The sequence below is a fragment of the Palaemon carinicauda genome, chromosome 22 (genome assembly GCF_036898095.1).
Source record: "Palaemon carinicauda isolate YSFRI2023 chromosome 22, ASM3689809v2, whole genome shotgun sequence".
Lineage (NCBI taxonomy): Eukaryota > Metazoa > Arthropoda > Malacostraca > Decapoda > Palaemonidae > Palaemon > Palaemon carinicauda.
This window is the reverse complement of record NC_090746.1, coordinates 6,491,317-6,512,495: the sequence shown is the minus strand read 5'-3', so window position 1 is coordinate 6,512,495 and position 21,179 is coordinate 6,491,317. Positions and strand designations below refer to the sequence as shown.

The following is a 21,179-nucleotide window of genomic DNA, read 5'->3' as shown; positions in this document are numbered from 1 at the left end:
GCCAGACTGTGGTTCGAGTCCCGCTCAAAATCGTTAAGTTCCTTTGGTCGCTGCAACCTCACCATCCTTGGGAGATAAGGATGATGGGCTTTGGAGAATCATCAGCAGCTATTGCCAGGCCCTCCCTGGTCCTATCTCGGATGGAGAGGGGGCTTGGGTGCTAATCATATTATAGGGTCAGTCTCTAGGGCATTGTCCTGCTTGATAGGGTAATGTCACTGGCACTTGCCTCTGCCATTCATGAACGAAATTTTAAACCTAAACTGATATGCATTGCCAATAACATTCTAATGTCTCTATGAGTAACTAGTTTCTACATTCGTAGGTGCCAATCAGTTATGCCCGGCCAAGCTCCAAAACTGATTTAATCGTTAGCTACATAATCAATCAAGTTAATAATGGTGAGAAGTTGTTGGCATTTTTAATGAGCATGTAGATTCCTTAAGAAACACATACCTTAATCGATTAAAACTGGTAAGGTATCATATTAAACTGGAAGTACAGTTAGATGATTAAAGAGGGTATAACGCTGGTAGACCTAATTGTAGTTGATGGCCCAGACACATTTTTCTTTAGTTTGTTCGGTATTGAGGAATAAACAGTGCAAGTAATAAACAAAACATCAAAACAAATAAGGTAATAAGGATAACAGTAATATATGACATTACTTATATCATCGTATATGCATAAGCTTAAGAATATTTATATTCCTACATAAATGAATTTCTAGTCACACAATTATATAGATTAGAGCAAGATGTATATTTAAATGTATATATACTGTCACGTATTATGTATGTACATAAATAAATTAATAATGTTCAAAAAGTACATGAAAATTACAACGTTATCATCGAAGGTTACACAAAATTGTAGTGCATTAAACAAGAACAAATTTTTCTCTTGTATGGCTCCACTGATAACTACCAGTGTCAGAGTTCATCTTAATCATTCTTTTGTGAAAATGCAGCAATAGAGCACAATAGAATGAAATTGCTTTTGAAAACGCTTATTCTGCTTTCATGACACGCATGACAGTAATATAATTATACGCACGCATGATCAAGATATGACACCGTAATGCGAATTTACTCTCTCTCTCTCTCTCTCTCTCTCTCTCTCTCTCTCTCTCTCTCTCTCTCTCTCTCTCTCTCTCTCTCTCTAATCGTATATGCGTCAACTTCTCTCCTCTCCTCCCCCTCCTATCCTATCCTTTCGTAGAATCCTTATGAAAGAGCTCACGGCTTCTGGATAGTCCTTGAATAGAACAGGAGGGTAGGAAGGCGAAGTGGAAACATGTAATGGGGATGGGAGGAGGAGAGAGAAGAAGAGTGGGGGTGTGGGGACTCTGAGGGAAGTAACAAGGGGTGTCTCCTACAACCCCAGTCCTCATACAAGGTTATAGAGGTAGGTTCCAGGAGAGTATATAAACGCGCAGACGCTGTCGAAACCTACACACATTCTCTCTCCCTTGTTCAGGTAAGCAGTGGAGGTGCTTGTCTTATCTTCTCTTCTTCTTCTTCTTCTTCTTCATCTCTATCTTACTCCTCCTCCCTCTACCCTACGCCCAGTCTCTCCCTCTACATCAACTCATAATTCCCCCAAGTCCTCTTCTTAGTCTTGACTCATCCAACGAAATCTCAATTTACAACCAGAGGGAATTGTCTGATTGGTTTCGCCGAGTGACTTCAACGTGCAGTGAAGTAGTGATCTAACATGTTTGAATTTTCCCCCTCTAGCTAGCAGAGATTCTCTCTCTGTACTTTTTCGACGAAAAAGTATCCTACGATTTGCATTGTGCTCCGGAACACCAGAGAAAAAAAAAGCAGTTCCCTTTGTCTTGCAATGGAATTACAGTGTTCGTTTCAGAAGTGGATTTGCTCTTAGCGAAAGGATGGATGATAGAGACACTGCTTCAAAAGAGCGAAGTAGTAAAAGGATAATTTATTTGAAAACATTCGTCCCAAGTGTTACTTTTCTTGACTTTATATTCTGATTTTCATTGATCTTCGATCATTTCTATCAGAACATGCAGGAAAATTTGCATTTTTTTCTCATTTGATTTTGAATTTTAACAATATATCTTATAAATAGATGTATATAAATATTCATACAAGCTTTGGTCTTCATTGATAAGAATCCAAAAGGCTCTAATCTTTTGGTGCCATCCCATTGAGAGGGAAAACCCGTCCGATGATTATATATATATATATATATATATATATATATATATATATATATATATATATGTGTGTGTGTGTGTGTGTGAGTGTATATATATATATATATATATATATATATATATATATATATATATATATATATATATATATATATATATATATATATATATATATATATGCATATATATATATATATATTTACACACACATATATATATATATATATATATATATATATATATATATATATATATATATATATATACATATATATATATATATATATATATACATTTCATTTACAGTTACATAACACGGTCTTAAACGTAAATTTATTTGTAATTTCAAATCTAGTAATCATGTCTTTAGTTAACACATTACAATTCGGTCAGCCACACCCTAAAACTTTTTTCTTCTCTCTCTTTCTTTTAAATTTTGCTTTAAATACTGTAGCTTTATTTATCTTTTAAGTATGTATAGAAAATACAGTACAGCTTATATAGTAACTCGTATGGGAGTGTCTCAGTAAGACGCAAAAAAAAAAAAAAAAAAAGGAGAAAAAAGAATTGCCGCGAAATTGAATCGAATATTTCTTAGCAACTTGATTCTCTCTTTGTTCTTCTTCTTCTTCTTCTTCGAGTTGAAGAAGGATCTGAAAGCGAAAGCGCCCGTTAACGGCCATGTCATAGAAAGGGAGAGTCGGGGACTCAACTGCATGGAATACAAAATGCGAGACAAGTGAAGTTAACCTTTCGGAGACAGACTTAGCAATGGCCTTCCATTTTTTTTTGTGTTTATATTTTCTACTTAACTCCCAGAGGCTTTTTATAGCCAGGGCACAAATTATTATTATTATTATTATTATTATTATTATTATTATTATTAGTAGTAGTAGTAGTAGTAGTAGTAGTAGTAGTAGTAGTAGCATTATTATTATTATTATTATTATTATTATTATTATTATTATTATTATTATTATTATTATTACTTGCTAAGCTACAACCCTAGTTGGAAAAGCAGGATGTTATAACCCCAAGGGCTCCAACAGGGGAAAAAAATTACTTGTGATTAGAATGTTTAGCCACAGAATGTTGAGCCACAGACAGTTGGAAACTTCTAGCCACAACTAGGTTTCTTGGACCTAATAAATCAACTTTTTTTTTTTCTTTTTTTTTTTTTTGGCTCGCAGAACAATAGGAAAACCACTGTAGCAATAACAAAATGAAAGTGTTTGGAGACAGATTCGAAATTGATCGTTAGGGCAGCTGCGTGAACTTTGGTAAAATTCTAAATGGTTTAATACTTTGGTAATATAATTTTTCCTTTGAAAAATTTAATAAAGGAACTTTAATTAACAAACAAAAATTTTAGATAATCAAAGGAATAGAAAAATTAACTGTCATAATGCTCTACACTTCATAAAACATAATTGACATTATTGACATTTTATTAGATTAAAGAATAGATACAATTAATAAACTTAAACTTGCAGTAAACAACCAATGAAGTTAATTTCTTTAAAATATTAAATAAATCCAAAATCAATTTTTTTTTTCATAAATATTGATCATTCTGCATTGTTAAAAAACTATAACTTTAATCCGAAAGTCTCCGTAAAATTATACTGTTATCCAGCGTATTTCAGTAAAATACAGGTGACCGTAATTTTACCCTACTTTGTTATTATCTTTTACGGGTTGGTGACTGTAATATCACTCCTTTACGTCAATATATCCGTTCTGAAAACGGTAAATGTTTGACAACATTTATTCTAGGATTTTTACCTTTTTTTACGACAATTTTTCAACATTATGACCTCGTAAGAAAATTCAGAATTTATGTGGAAAAATCTTTTGGACAAAATTAATTGCAAACTGGGAAACCGCAGATTCCAAAATCACTGGATCTGAACAAATTTTTTATTCAAGAGCAAAAAATATTTGTAATTTAGCGGCCTTTTTTTTCCATAAAGAATTTAGAGCGACTTATATCACAGTTAATTTAAGGTGAATCGTATGAGCAGGTGTTTTAGATAATGCTATAATCTTATATTTTTTACAGAGTTGAGTTGTTCAAGATAGACACTGATATCATAATAGTCTCTTCAACATTCATTAGTTGATAATTATTTATTTTCATAATAATAATAATAATAATAATAATAATAATAATAATAATAATAATAATAATAATAATAATAATACACATTTTGCATTAGATATAGTTTCTCAGAAACCTAAAATTTCTATAGGATAGAACATAACCAGGAAAAAAATATAAAAAATAAAACGCACATAAAAAGCACACGGATAAATCCCAAAATGGAAGTGGATTATATTAAATAAACACACGTACTCACACACAAACACATACACAAACAAACATGGATGTGTTGTGAATACATAGGCACTTTCTCCTGGAAAGACCGGCCGCCATCAATCACACAGTTTGCTAAACATGTAATCAGCCTATTTCACCCGGAGCATAAAGCCCAAAGCTATAACCAATTTGGATTTCAGCTTACACATACACATACTGAAACATACTCACACATAAACAAACAAACACACACACACATATGATTATATATATGTAATATATATATATATATATATATATATATATATATATATATATATATATATATGTATATATACATACATACACACACACACACACATATATATATATATATATATGTATATATACACACACACACATATATACATATATATATATATATATATATATATATATATATATATATATATATATATATATATATGCACACACCACTCACACACACACACACATATATATACATATATATATATATATATATATATATATATATATCTTAAATCACAACATTCAGATTACAGTATGTCACAAAATCACTAAATATTTATCTGCAAATTTCAAACTCGAATATTGAAATGCTCCATGAGAGCGTTTCCAGAACCTTTGCATTTGGATACCTGCTATCATACCGTCATGAATGACGTCCTTTGAGAAAATGGATAAAAAAAGTTTTTTAAATTATTTACAGAAGACGTCGACACAGATCAGATTTGTCAAGAGATTACATAACCCGTTACATATTTCTTTAAAGAATAGATGTATAATAAATATATCATAGGCGTGAGTGGATATTGTTTCAAGTAAACTGGTTTGTATGTATAACTTTAAAAATTCTATTTATATTAGTATTCTATTCTTCAGTAAATTATTTGGTTAACAAAAGAGTAGATTTTGGTAAAAACATCTGATCTCGCTAACTAGAGAAAAATCTTGCAAAATTGGAATTATTATTATTATTACTAGCTAAGCTATAACCTAGCTGGAAAAGCAGGGCTCAAACGGGGGCAATTAGCCCAGTGAGGAAAGGAAATAAGGAAATAAATAAACTACAAGAGAAGTAATAGAATAGAATAGATCTTTCATATATAAACTATAAAACTGAAAATAACAAGAGGAAGAGAAATAAGACAGAAGAGTTTGCCCGTGTGTAAAATGTTTAATAATGAAAATATTTAGAAATCACTTGCAATGGAAAATGCATCTAAAATCAGTATTTCATAAGATCTTTGCTAAATTGAGCCATTGTTTTCAGTAAACTAATTAGTTGTAGAAAATAATATACACCTCCGCCTCTAGTAGGCCTATCTTCTTTCATACATACATTAAGTCCATAGAGCCTACTTCATCTACAGAGAGAAAAATAACAACTTTAATTATTGTGCTAAATAATGCCATAATAAGATGACGATCTTAATGCAATTTTTATTTAATAAGATATTGAAATGAATATTTCTAATTGCTAAATAGACTCATCCATCCTACAGTAAAATGTTATTACAAGATTATAACTATTTTTCAAAGTTATAAGAACCATTTAGAGGATAGAACATTGATCGAGCAAGCTACAATGAGAGGTCTCAACTTCTGCATCTATCAGCTCACATAGACAACTCAGTGGTTCTGTCATTCTTTATAACGGCACAGACCATATGATACCAATGATGTTTAGAGCCTTGCTGGACGTTGCTGTTCTTCTTCTTCTTCTTCTTCTTCTTCTTCTTCTTAGGAGCGACAAAAGTGTATTGTGAAGGAAGCCCAGTTTGCGGTGGAACCATGATAATCATTTCACGGCATTCGAACCTTGACATACAATGAACAAGCGTTCTTGCGAACGTAGCTTTGATAATCATCAAATGTGTTTCTTACAAAACGCTCGCAGATGAGGAAATCAAACTAAGTAAACACGTATTTCATCACAAATTTTGAATAAGTATAAACAAGCTCAGTTTCTATCAGTGTGGATGAGGGCTTAGATACTCCCAGACTATTGACAGCATTAGAAGTCATAATTAACAATGATGAATAATGGGTTTTAGATTCTCCCTTGTATAATGAAGAGCAAGTTTCTGGATATATACATTTCCGGTCACACTCAGTTCTCCACGTCCCTCGGGAGGGGAGAGAGAGAGAGTAGTCATACCTTGGAGGGTGGGGGGTTGTGAGTGCGCGCGTGTCTTTATTTATCTAAATATGTAGCCATTATTTTTTATGTGTCGAGTACACTAGCATATATATATATATATATATATCTATATATATATGTATATATATATATATATATATATATATATATATATATATATATATATATATATATATATATATATATATATATATATATCTGTATGTGTGTGTGGAATTCAAATATTATCCTACCTTGTGCTTATTATCTTTACTTTTAAAGATCTAGACAACCTTGATTTAAATCAAATAACAGAAGTGAATTGACTGTTGTTCTTTCGTGAAGGCGACACAATGACACGGCAATTGAACGGACAAACATTATTCAGACAAGTCTAACATTACCTAACACTTCTCAAGTGTTAGCTAACTAACACGTCTTAAATTCCCTTCGATGGAATTAACCTCCACTGGCAGTTAACGTACGTGTGAAGGCTGTTACTTTTCCTGTGATCAGTGATAACTACTATTATTCATTTAGTGTTAATTCAGTAAATTCCATTATAATATCATCAAACACGTGGATACGCATCCACGCATACACACACGCACACACTTTGTACCCTGAAGAAGTGTACTTGATACAGGAAAGCGCCTGGTACCTTACTTTCCTGTTTCCTGTGGATTTTACACTTAAATATTTGTCACGTGCAGTTTTATGACTGATAAGTAACATTATATATATATATATATATATATATATATATATGAATATATATATATATATATATATATATATATATATATATATATATATATACATATATATATCCTCAGTACTTGTTAGTCCACTGCAGGACGAAGGCCTCAGACACGTCCTTCCACTCCCGTCTGTTTATGGTCTTGTTCTTCTCCACCGTTATCCCTACGTTAAGGGGTCGGTTGCTTGCTGCGCCCTCTCCACTACCTTCGATCAAAGGCATATATTCTACCAAACCTCTTCTCTCCACATCATCCTTCACCTTATCTCGCCAGCTAATTATCTGCTTCTCTTTTGACCTTCTCCTCCTCACAGGTTCCTCCCAAGCCCTCCTCACTCCTTCCCCACTATAACATCATTAACACGTGCTCACACCACCTCAGTCGTGATACTCATCAACTCAGTAATCTTTGCTACACCTGCCATTCTTCTTATTTCATCATTTTCTAACTTTTTAAGCAGCAGTATTCCCATTATCCATCTTAGCATTCTCATCTCTGTTCTCTCAAGCTTTGCTTCCTCTTTTCGTCTTGTAGCCCAAGTTTCTGATCCATACATTAACACTGGCCTTATTACTGTGCTATAGATCTTGACTTTTACCTTTACTGGCCTTTTCCTATCACATACCACTCCTGCTACTTCCATCCACTTTCCCCATGATGCTCTAATCCTATTTTCAACTTCAGCCTCACATCCTCCCTTCTGATTTATAGTAGATCCCAAGTATCTAAATTGATCTACCTGTTTTATAACTGCTCCTCTACTTTCATGTATGGCTATCCTGTCCCTACCTTCCTCAATGCTAACCATGGCTTCAGTCTTATCCCCATTCACCCTCAAACCACCCCTTTCCAAAATCTCTTGCCACTCTACAGCCCATCTCTGTAATTCTTCCTCATTTTCAGTCAATGCCCGCAAATTTTCTTAGCACTTCAGTCCATCGTCTTCTCTTCCTACGATCAACAGGAACAAATACACTGCAATGACAAAATATAAGCGACAACAGCATTCCCTCGAAAGTGAATGTACCACGGTCCACACAGAGCACTTTAGCATGAACACACCTATTGGATTAAAATCATAATAAAACCTCGTTTATCTATAGCATCTTTTCCATTCTTGTAGTGAAGATGCCCACGATCCTTAGAGTAATTTCATAACCATATACATAAGAGGTGTATTATACGACTCCAATAATTAATTACTGTACTTTCAACCAGTTAGAAGTAACAGACCTCCTAAGCATATTCTTAACATAGGATGATGAGAACAGAGAAGAGGCAAAGATAAGAATGCTGATGGTTGTATGAGAGAGAGAGAGAGAGAGAGAGAGAGAGAGAGAGAGAGAGAGAGAGAGAGAGAGAGAGACTTTCACATCCCCAGGACAAAAGTTGCACCGTGAGAGAGAGAAAGAGAAGGATAGCATAGCCAACCCTCTTCTCTTCATTATCATCAACATCGACATCGTCATCACCTGTTCTATGCGAAAGACCTTCACAGTCTGGATGCTAATCAACTTAAAAAAGTTAATCTCTGGTTTCATGAGCTTCCCCCAGACAGATTTAAATCTCAGCTTACAACACCCCCAACCCCCCTCCCCCCCACCCCCGCTCCCTTCTCTCTTTCTCAGTGGCACAGCCACCGTCACATAACCTCAATGGGAGCCAGTTGTTTTGTAGAATCTTGCAACAACGTTCCAATTGCCTCTTTCCAGGCTAACCCCATCATTTGCACTTGGTTTCTTGAGTAAAACCACATCATTTAAGTCTCTCTCTCTCTCTCTCTCTCTCTCTCTCTCTCTCTCTCTCTCTCTCTCTCTCTCTCTCTCTCCTTTAGCTTACCCTTCTCTTTTATCATTAGTTTTCATCTGTTTTGTAATCATATCTATGTACAGCATAGTTCACTCCTTATCTATTTTGCATTAATTATCTTTCTTTTTCAAAACAGTTATCTGCTATTCATTTGTTTTGTACGTCAGCTGTTTATTCACTCAAATCTTTTTTTTTTTTTTTTTTTTTGAATTATCAAAAATACTTGGTATAGATAGGGGAAGTTAAGTCTTTTTTACCAGATAGTATTTCGAAGCATTATAAAAAAATTCATCTAGAAAAGAATATATATATATTTCTATTTACAAATTTACTCCAATATTGATACTAGGTGATAATTTGTTCATATTAAACAATGTACATAAGTAATGTTTCTCAGATGCATTTATCAAATAGAAAATAGGTTTCTAGACAGAGAATTAGTTGGAAGAGAAGGTGCTGTTATGGTAAGCGATCTTAAAGTAATGTTTTTACTTTGATATGCGATCTCACCTGATAGTAGCGATCTCACATCACGACAAAGCAAGAACCATTAGATTTTCTAAAAGAAATATATACCGGGAATAGTTATCTAAGAAATAATAATTAATCATTGATGTTAGCAGCGCAGCTCAACATAACCGCTTGCCAGTACATATGGAGCTTGATGTTTTTATTTTTCGCGAGCGAAGCGAGCTCACGGCGAAGCAAGAACCATTACATTTTCTATTATTCTTGTTTTTATTCCATTGAGAATATTAAGATCGCATACCAAAGCAAAAGAATAATTTCCGAGATCACGTTATGAATGAGATTGCATACCAAAACAGCACCGAAGAGAAATAAATGAAATACATCAGATATAGAAACTAAAGACTCTGTTTAACTATTTCATAAGAACCGCATATTCCCTCTAACCTTTATGGCTGAAGTAGCGGTCGGCAGTATACCTCCCAGGTCTTTTGAAACACAGGAAATTTATTTCCAAAGATGTATATTTCATATGTCTTGTTTATTGAGTAATGTAGATTTTTCCAAATGTATATTTCCTATTTTGATATGTTAGGATTAAATTTCTCTAGCATACTGTGTGTGTGTATATATATATATATATATATATATATATATATATATATATATATATATATATATATATATGTGTGTGTATATATATATATATATATATATATATATATATATATATATATATATATATATATATATGTATATATATATATATGTATATATAAATATAACAAGCGACAGAGCCGTTACAAAACCAAAAATGACTATCCTCTTCCTTGTCTTTAAGCAGCAAGGAATGTAAACAAAATTATTGTGGCTTTATTTCAATAAATATACTGCTTCACAATATGAGGAATGGTCCAGAAATCTATAAAGATTAATGAAATATTTGAAATGTGAATCCATTCATAGTCATATCAGTTTACTTAGTATCAGTAATATAACAAGTCACAGTTAGTGTTTCCGAGTTTACTACGAGAGAACCAGCCATACATAACTCTCAGTCTGTAAACAAAGTAGAAAGGCCAAAGCTGTGTCTTTTAGTGGTGGGATAAGTGATTTTTTTCAAGTTATTTCTCATCCATATTTCTTTTCCATATAAAATTGAGAAGGTATTTATATAATTGGTCTGAAGTCCTGTTTGGTTGTTTCCTAGACGATTCTCAAACTTTTAGATTACCATGAACTATTGAGTCTTTGGCAAACTGTCATTTGAGATTAGACAAATTTCCATAGAAGAGCCCATCTTTTTTTCATCACATTAAATCCGTTTAGTTAATTTTCATTTAATGCTCCGCTTAAATTAGCCTATCGTTCAATGTTCTACAGAAAATATTTTATTTTTATTGTATTGCTTCCTTTGTAAGGTATTAATTTCCTTGTTTCCTTTCCGCACTGAGGTATAGCATCTTGCTTTTCCAACTAAGGTTGAAGCTTCACTTGAAATAATAATGATATTAAATTTATAGACATCAATTTTCCATCCATTGTACGAGGAACTCGCGTACTTTGCTGCATTAAGTTACATTTTTTTTTTCTGTATATTATTCTCAACTTTTCCGTTCTCTTCCAGAATGAAATTCGCTGTCGCCCTGTTGGCTGCGTTAGCGGCCACCGTCTTGGCCCAAGATGGCTCACAACCAAGACTGTTGGCTCTACCCATTCCACAACTTTGTGCTAGTCGTAAGTATTAGAGAGAGAGAGAGAGAGAGAGAGAGAGAGAGAGAGAGAGAGAGAGAGAGAGAGCGAGAGAGAGCTTACTGACAGTGTTGTGTGTGTTTGTGAGAGTGAGTGAGTGAGCGAGTGAGGTGTAAGGAGTTACGAGGAATTTGGATGTCTCAAAGACTTTTTAGTCCATCAGCAGAGACTCCATTTCCTCTTTGAGAGAGAGAGAGAGAGAGAGAGAGAGAGAGAGAGAGAGAGAGAGAGAGAGAGAGAGAGAGGTTGCTGACAGTATTGTGATGTTCATTTACTCTCATAACACTCCTTCTCCAGTCATATGATAGGTGTTGTAACGAAGATTCTCCCAGCTTTGCATTCCAAAAGGTTTCGGTCAGAATAGGATTAAGGGTGCATTATTAACTTTCACTTGGGGAGTGGTTAAATGCTTCTGGAATTAAAGAGGGTTAATGAAGGCTCTTTAAGCATGCTATTTGATATGCTGCCAATGACATGCTACATTCTTTGAAGCAATATTTGATAAATATATTTAGTCTTGTTAAAGTCTTCTTATGCATTATATGTAAATAACAACTGTGGGATTTGACTTTTAATTACCTCCCCTCTCAGGATTTGGGCAAGAAGGTTTTTTAAAGTCTTAAATGTAACTTTTTCAATAATGCGAGATTTGTTTTTTTAAGTAAATTGATAGAGGCAATCATTTTTTCTTTACTTTGTATTTATCTACCATATTTTTTTTTACCTTTTCAAAGTTGAGTAGATCTTCGTCCAAACGTAGAATCCTCAATTTATTTATAAAAAGGGAAAAAAAAAAAAAAAAAAAAAAAAAAAAAAAAAAAAAAAACAGATTTGGGTCGATGGTCAACAATATCGCCAGCGATTGCATTTTTCTAGCGGATGACGTAACTCGAGTTCGAGACAGAGGCGTGTTCGTGTTATGACATCTTAAGGTTGAATAGCCTTGGTGGGGTGTCACGTGATTGTGTAACAGTTACACATTAAGTTAATGGTTTCCAATGGAGTAATCTTATTTTTTTCCTAAAGATAAAAAACCAAAACTATTGTAACCATGTTGGCAGCGACCAAGTAAACTCTTTCTCCACGTAACGTGTAAACTTTGTGGTAGCACAAATTTCCTAACTATGAATTTAAAAGCTTTGCCATTAGGAAATCACACTATTTGTGAGCTCCAAATTCTTTGAGTTGTAGTGACAGCAGGCCACTTCTTAATGTCAATTTGTATAGTTCCGTGTTTGAATGTTACTAGTCTGGTTAAGCAATTTAAGGAATTTCTTTGCAATAACTTTGAGAAAAGTCGCGACTCATAATTAGTATATTCTCGGTTTTGGTTAAAGGGATATCATCTTATAAAAAATCATATAGCTCACGATTAAATTAAAATATCTTGCCAACTTCAAATTATATTTTCGACAACCTTTAACTCTCGATTAAATTAGAATATCTTGCCAACTTCAAATTATATTTTCGACAACCTTTAACTCACGATCAAATTATATTATCTTTCCAACTTCAAATTATATTTTTGACAACCTTTAACTCACGATTAAATTATATTATCTTTCCAACTTCAAATTATATTTTTGACAACCTTTAACTCGCGATAAAATTAAAATATCTTGCCAACTTCAAATTATATTTTCGACAACCTTTACCTCATGATTAAATTATATTATCTTTCCAACCCTATTTTCGACAACCTTCCACATAGTTTTCCAGAACGCCTATAAAAGAAGATTCCCAAGCGACAACGAACATTAGGGAACTATCAAACGGAATCCATGGCAAGAGACTTTGATTCTTAGTTTTTTTATACTTTCACCTTTAGGCTTCCCATTCACTCACGTCCAAGATGATAGTCTCGATTGGTAATGGCCGTCAACGATCAAACCCTTCACAATGAATGTGATGGAAGGATAAGATCTCGTAAATGGTTGTGAATAAGAAATGTTAAACATGATTAAAAAGTACGTGAACTTGTGATCTGGGTACGATGGCAGCCATACTTTACCAGGATTGGGTAAAGTTTAAGGATAACCAGTAACCAGCGGATTTTTCATTATTTTTTTTTTTCTATTCAAGGGACAAGGCTCTCTCGAACAACTCCGAAGATCAGTTCAGAAATAGATCAATGCTCTTCAAATCCTTTTACGACTGTAAACAAATCCCAAATCTACACCATTCTTCCGTTTACTTTCCAACGTACTCATTTTAAATATGTGATTTATCCTCGGGAGACAAGGACGGGCTTTCTAAACATTTGTATTCCCCAATTAGTTGCGCTTAAACTTTTCAAGTAGAATCTTCATAAAATTAAAATGTCATGGGTCTTATTTAAATTACTTTCATTTGCAACACCAATAACTCCCTGATAATTGGACAAGTGCCTTAGTACTAGCTGCAAGCTGTGGTGAAAGAATTTTGTTTGTAGTTAAACTACATGTAGCCTACTAGAATTTTCTCATTGTATTTGTGAGTTGGTATGTTAACTACTTCTTTAAAGACTATTTCTTATTCAAATTTGTGAAATTATAATTTAATATTCAGCCGTATACTATACAAAGATTTACAGATTATCTTCAAGGCCTTTTAATATTAATAGGCTTCTCAATAAAACTGTAATCTCTTCATTTGCGAGTGGCAGGGTTGTCGGGTTCAAGGCAACGAACGTAGAAGAGAAGGGAATGCATCGTCTCTCTCTCTCTCTCTCTCTCTCTCTCTCTCTCTCTCTCTCTCTCTCTCTCTCTCTCTCTCTCTCTCTCTCTCTAGGTGATTCATTTTGCTTTCTCTCCAATATCAAAATTCTTCTCTCGAGCTCTACAACAAGATTCGGGGTCACTTCATAGTCCAGAAAGAGCGATCAACATTTAGGTATCGCTGGCAGTGAAGGATCTTTTTCGCATCTCAGACAAATATCTTGGACCATCAGGCAGGTTGAAGTGACAGCCCAGACTGACATGAATACTAATTAAGCAGATGACCAATGATTTAGCAGCTGCAAAAGATCCTATCGAGAGGGGGGGGGGGTGTGAAAGAGAAAGCAGTTGGTGAGCCCACCCCCCTCTCCATACATCTTCCATACCCCTTCTCGTCCCTCTCATTCGTAGGAACAGTTGCCGTGGGAAGGAATGTTTGTGGATAATATCCAACTCTTTGATTTACCATTAATGACTTTCAACTATTTTAGGTATGAACCTTGTACAGTTCTTAAACAGGGTTATGTCCAAATCTCCCTTTACCTTGAAGTTTCAACAATTATTTTAGGTATCAACCTTGTGCAGTTCTGAAGTTTTTTAAAAAAGAAAAAATGTGAAAATGGATTTTCTGCAAAATTTCTTTTATTGTGAAGCCAAGATCTATTAAGGAAAAATCTTTGTATATACTTAGTGTATTATATGTATATCTTTTATATTGCTTAGTACATACATACATACGAGCACAAATAACTGTGAACAGTTCAACAAAAACAACGAGAGAGCAGAGCTATTAAAAGCTGCGTGTCTTTTCAAGGTTTCGCCGCTGTAATTTGTCTAGAGGTCAACCACTTTTTACTTATGGATGATTTCATGGTTGGCCAACACTTTTCACTTTGGGAATTTCCACTTTATTTTCCTTTTTTACTCTTACCTGTTGCTAGACGTCCGCCATTTCTCGAAAATGCCATAAACAAGTTTATTTATTATTTTAATACTTAATCTACTTCATCTGATAATCTTGAATTATCTTTTTAATTATCTTTTTTTATTTCATTAATTGAGGGTTGTGATGGCTTGTTAGTAACTTTCTTGCCTGGTGATCACTAGACAGGGGTTAAGTCCCGCTCAAACTAGTTAGTTCCTTTGACCACTGCAACCTCATCATCCTTGTATGCTGGGTCTACCTGCTGAATCATCAGCAGCCATTACCTGGCCCTCCTTGTTACTAGCGTGGGTGGAGAGGGGGCTTGGGCGCTGGCTCTATGTATATGTGATCAGTCTCCAAGGCATTGACCTTCTTGCTAGGACAATATCACTGTCCCCTGCCTCTACCATTCTTGAGCGGTCTTTAAATCCTTAAATTATCATCTTCCGGGCGATCTTCAGCTGTAGGCTTGCTGTGTTATCAATATTAAGTACAAGTAAGATATACTATGTGATAAGGTTGTCAGGAATGCAGAGAAATATCTTTGTCGACTATCACTGACCTTTTTCGCAGATGGGGTCTTGAACTGAAAATACCAATAAGGAATTTTATCATTTTTCAAACAATTTGTTTTGTATATTTAAGATTTGAAGGTCATAAATGCTTTTATTTTAGCCGGAAGAATAGGGGACTTACAATGCGTCATTACACCTAATCGAATATCCCACAAGTATTGGAATTTTATTTCAAAATGCCCTTCTTTTGTCATCCATATCCGCGTTCTAAAACTCGACAATGCAGTATTATTAAGATATCATATTCCATAAGAGTTTAAGCTAGGAGGATGAATAAATTCATCCCCAAAACATGAATACATTCATCCCCAAAACAGAGTGATTCCCGAAGAATCTTTATCAAGTTCTGCGTACGTTATAATCAACCACCTCCATTCACTTTCAGGCCCAAAACAATGGCAATTTGGAGGACACAACTACTTCTTCTCTTGGGACCAGGACAAATTCATCGACGTCGACCCCCAAACAGGTGCGAGAAACGGTCAGAAGGTAGATTGGCTTGCTGCCCGTAACAGATGTCGTGAACACTGCATGGACGCAGTCGGCATAGAAACCGAAGCTGAGAACAAGATGATCTTCGACTTCATTAGGAACCGTAAGTTAAATAAGAGCTAATCAATGTCATTGTATCATGTTATAACTAACGCATTGAAAGATTTTAAACATTACGATTAGTTAATGGTAAGCAGCTTCTAGGAGAAGGACACTCCTAAATCAAACCATTGTTCTCTAGTCGTGGGTAGTGCCATAGCCTCTGTACCATGGCCTTCCTCTGTCTTGGATTAGCGTTCTCTTGCTTGAGGGTACACTATTCAATCTTATTTCTCCTTCCTCTTGTGTTTTTTTTTTTGGAAGTTTTCTTAGTTTGTTTGAAATATCTAATTTAATGTTATCAATGTTCTTAAAATATTTTAATTTGATTGTTTACTACTTCTCTTGTAGTTTTATTTCCTTGTTTCCTTTCCTCACCAAGCTATTTTTCCTTATTGGAGACCTTGGGCTTATAACATCTTACTTCTCCAACTAGGGTTAAAGCTTAGATTTTAATAGTAATAATAATAATAACTTTTTAGTTGAAATAGACTATTTTCTATAAAAAAAGATAGAAGGTTAACTTCTATAGACTCATCAGTATGTTCTGTCTGTTAAAGATTTGTAATGAAACTCTTGAAATAACACGAGGTAAAATTCCCTTTTAACTGTTCTGTCGATTCCCAGGTAACATCACCTACATCTGGACCTCTGGTCGTCTCTGTGACTTCACTGGCTGCGACGAACGCGAGGACCTCAAGCCCATCAACGTCTTCGGCTGGTTCTGGTCCAACACCAACACCAAGATGGCACCCACCAACTCCACCCCACCAGGTTGGTCATCCCAGCCCTGGAGCTCAAAGGGCCACACTGGAGGTCCCCAGCCCGACAACGCCGAGTTCGACATCAACCAGACCAGCGAGTCCTGCATGGGAGTCCTCAACAACATCTACCAGGACGGCATCGCCTGGCACGATATCGCCTGCTACCACAAGAAGCCCTTCATCTGTGAGGACAGCGACGCGCTTCTGGATTACGTCAGACAGGAGAACCGTGATCTCAACATCTAAATTGTGCCTCCTTTCTCTTCAGTTTCTCACTTCTGTGATTTCTTGGGAGGGAGAAAAACTCCTCTATGCTATGTAGTGTGAAAAAGACACTCTCCTATACACACGTCATTTATGGCAAAGGCGTGTCACATGTTTAGTTTTCTTGTAATGAATGATTGGCGTGAAAACCTAAGTTTCCCGAAATTTAGAATCTTTGTGGATATTACTATCCACAATCATAGAAACACTAATGATTTTAGTCTTCTCAAAAATTATCTCTCGTGCCATTTATCTACATGGAAGTTTTAATTTTTTGCATGAATTTACATAGGAATTATATAGCAAAGTATAAAAACAGAAAAGCAGGCTAAATTACAAAAAATTTACTGTATACTTTTCATGTGACATGAAACAAGGTAAATTATTATACACGAATCTCTGGTTGCAAATCCCAGAAATATTTATTTGTGATACTGAAAAACTTATTTTAAATGCTGTTTTACCCAATAAACTAATACGAAAGTTCATCATTATTATTTATCCTTCGCTGTGGGCAGGTTTACTTGAAAAGTGCATCAAACAATTTTCACTAAATGAAGGAGGTAATGGTGGCCTGGTGGTAGCATCCTTGCATGGAGATTGCTAGACTGGGGTTAGAGCCCCGCTCAAACTTGTTACTTCCTTTGATCGCTGCAATCTTACCATCCTTGTAAGCTAAGGATGGGTGGGGATTGGGGGGCCTATAGGTCTATCTGCTGATGCTAAAGCAGCCATTGTCTGGCCCTCCTTGGTCTTAGTTTGGGTGGAGAGGGGGCTTGGCCGCTAATCATATGTAATATGGTCAGTCTCTAGGGCATTATCCTGTTTGATAGGTCAATGTTACTGTCCCTTGCCTCTGCCATTGATGAGTGGCCTTTAAACCATTAAACTATATTTTCAAGAGAAGAGGGCGAAAATAGGAATGTACAGATCTATAACATTAAAAATAATCAGAGAAAAAAACATTAAGCTGGTCTGCTATTTGAAAATGATCTTGCTCTTCTGAGCAATTTGAAATATTCTATCTTTCATGAAACGTGGCGCTACTACCGTCCCATAAGCTTCTTGAGGAAAATGGGTTGTATCTTTTACACCAGGCTATATAAATGAGCTAAACACACCTGAAAATAGAATCTATCTAGTCTGGTATTTTCAGATAAGAATTTCCCTGTTGGAGCCCCTGGGCTTATAGCATCCTGCTTTACCAACTATGGATGTAGTTTGACAAGTTATGATAATGATAATACGATTAACCTGGCTAGTTTAGTGCCAACGTGTTAACCTGTTAACCTAGTATTGGCATGGCAGAAGATGGATCACAGCCCTGTACCGTTTGTTTTAGCCTTTTAATGGGGAGGCCACTGATGTGGTTGGGCACCACAGTGCCGGGGTTGGGCTTGCTCGACCGACGTTCCGGTGAGTATCTATTCTGATGAAACTGGAACTGAAACCAGACAACTTTAACTTGGGTAAAAAGACCAAATCCTGAAAGTATCTCCCGAAAAGAGTGGGGCTTTGTGGGGGGTCCATTAACCTCATAAGTTATAACCATTTAGTTAATTAAGCTTTTGTATATTTCATGAGGTTATAATATAGCGGTTGAACTGCGGAGTAAGTTGGGGTCTCTCAAGGACCCCAATTTCAGAAAATGTGAAATTTGTCTAAAATAACATTTATATCATAATCTTTTTAGACGGGATTTTGATTCAGATTAAGGATATTTACGAAAAAAAAAAAATAACAATCCGCCGTACCTTTCCAACCACCAAATTTTCTTGGTGAGGCTTGGAGCGTTCTTTCGGGCTATATGAAAATTTCAGAAAATAAGATATGCAACAATGTATAGTACCGTAATTAAAAATGAGTTGCAGGCTTTGAGTCTATAATTTCCAGCAAAATACGGTACCATAATGTCACTCTTTGTTAATTCAACCATAAAACTATTTATTTCACCTTCCCTTTAGACATGGCTAGCTGTAATCCTATTACGAAAGAAAATTGCCATTGTCATTGGCATAAAAGAGAGTCTCGGTTGCTAAACGAACTGTTCAGGCAGAACACCTGCTTATGAAACGTCAGAACAGATGTTTACTAAGACAGAAATAAACGGGGGCTATACAGGAGAGAACTACAAAAATTGGAGAAATAAAAAAAGTCGGGGCTGGTACAGAAGACATTTGCACTCCCATTTTTTTTTTTTTTTTGGTTTCAATGATACAACATGGCAGAATCTTTTTAATTATGGACACCCAGGTCTCTCATATGCCTAAGAAGTGTTTGATCATGAAAAAAAAATACGTATTTCTGTGTGTGTGTGTCTCTCTCTACGAGAACAGAAGAAACAAACCATGAACATTTCATCTTTGCTAGTGACACAATTTCATTTCAGCTAACAGCGCAGAATGCGAAGTATGACCAGGTTCAATCGTATTTAGTGAACATAAGGTAGACTATTAATTGCTGGTTAATAACAGTAACATCCTCATTTCACTTATAATTTATTGTTCTAAGTCAGGCATATGTGATTTTATGACGAGCTACTGAAGAAATCCACCTTTTCATACATGTGCCTAGCTTAGTTATAAAAGGCTTTATATCCTCCGATAAAACGTAGAAAGTGTTTGAGTCCATCAGTACATAGTTTCTAAAGTCGGATTTATAAACAATTTGAGGTTCTTTTAAAATAGATGAATGACTCCTCTTTCCACTTCATTTTTGCTACCAGTCCTTTCATGTCCCATTCCATTGTCCTAAAAAAGAGAGAAATAATAATTTTACATAACGTAATTTATTTGGTTGCTTGTTTTTATTTTATGGTGTACCAAGGTTAATATGCACCACAATTGTTTCTCTAGCACAGACTAATAACACTGACGTAAATACCTGTGTTGCCAGCGGACATCAGTTTCGAAGATTGTCTGCCTTTGTCTGGTGAATAGAGTAAAAACCACAGTAGACAATATCATCTGATACCACTGTTAGTTACCATATCAACTTGTGTCGTTTTAACGTTTATGACGTCATACTCCTTCACTTTATGAATAGGGTAACAGTGTTCGTCCAGCAGACGCTGCTCGACCGTATGGACGCACCCAAAAAGTCTGCTGGTATGATGGTAGTAGTGAAGGATCAATTATCTTGTTCTGCTTGGAAAGTTTGCGATAAAAGATTGTATATTTGGCTTCATTGACACGTTTACCCTTTAGGCAATACCTCATATTCCTAAAGATCTGGCTCAAGGTCTTACAGGAGATGCCCCAAGATTGGGAAAAGTATCCAATAATTTGGATATACATTCAATCAGTTAAAAGCAAGTTGGTTTTCCTTGTAAAAGAAGGAAGACTTGTAGTCGTTACCTGAGAAGGTGTGGAAGCCAATAGGTGCTGTTGTTAGGTCAATATCACTCATTCTGAAGATCTTGCAATATTTGCTTGTGCTGGTACCTCGTACAAGTCTTGCACCATTGTCATTGAAATGTGTTAGCACACTTCATTGGCAATGATACTAGGACTGTAATATCTATATCACTAATATAAGAGAGAATTTTGTTGGCACCATTCTTATTATTTCTCAAGACAATGTTGTCCATGCGAGATGAATATTGTATTAGCTTTCTCTTGTTTTTTTTCATAAGTTTTTGTGTCTCTGTGGTTACCCGATTGGCTAAAATAGTGAATTTATATTTTGATGACAAACAAGCCACTTTAATTTCAAAACTTACCAGGATACTTTTTCTCTTGAGCACCAGCATCATCAAGATCAGGACAAGCAGTCTCATTTTGATCCTGCCATTTGACAAGAAACCTGTGAATTCAGAGGGCACCTTCAGTTGTGCTGACTGCGCTATTATTTTGGGTACCGATCAAAGTCTATCTCTCTCAACTGATTTGATGCTCTGTGGTGGGCAA

The 21,179-nt window shown here is 35.1% G+C and overlaps 1 protein-coding gene across 2 annotated transcripts; it reads left to right on the top strand.

Moving 5' to 3' along the window:
• Positions 1-1,454: 1,454 nt before the first annotated feature.
• slf (C-type lectin domain-containing protein slf) lies at positions 1,455-17,757 on the top strand. 2 transcript variants are annotated; one of them, XM_068345955.1, is made up of 4 exons: positions 1,455-1,479; positions 11,332-11,441; positions 16,038-16,247; positions 16,871-17,757. In XM_068345955.1, exons 2-4 carry the CDS (start codon positions 11,333-11,335, stop codon positions 17,251-17,253), a joined length of 702 nt encoding a protein of 233 aa, XP_068202056.1. In that variant the 5' UTR covers positions 1,455-1,479; position 11,332; the 3' UTR covers positions 17,254-17,757. The 2 variants fall into 2 exon arrangements, with proteins under 2 accessions (XP_068202056.1, XP_068202055.1); XM_068345954.1 differs by lacking the exon at positions 1,455-1,479 and adding an exon at positions 10,714-10,870.
• Positions 17,758-21,179: the final 3,422 nt, after the last annotated feature.

Bases quoted from the DNA above. Each gene is read 5' to 3' on its own strand.
- slf (XM_068345955.1), top strand. From the start codon at position 11,333: ATGAAATTCGCTGTCGCCCTGTTGGCTGCGTTAGCGGCCACCGTCTTG. The intron at 11,442-16,037 runs GTAAGTATTAGA...ATTCACTTTCAG, and splicing joins TCCACAACTTTGTGCTAGTC to GCCCAAAACAATGGCAATTT. The intron at 16,248-16,870 runs GTAAGTTAAATA...GTCGATTCCCAG, and splicing joins CTTCGACTTCATTAGGAACC to GTAACATCACCTACATCTGG.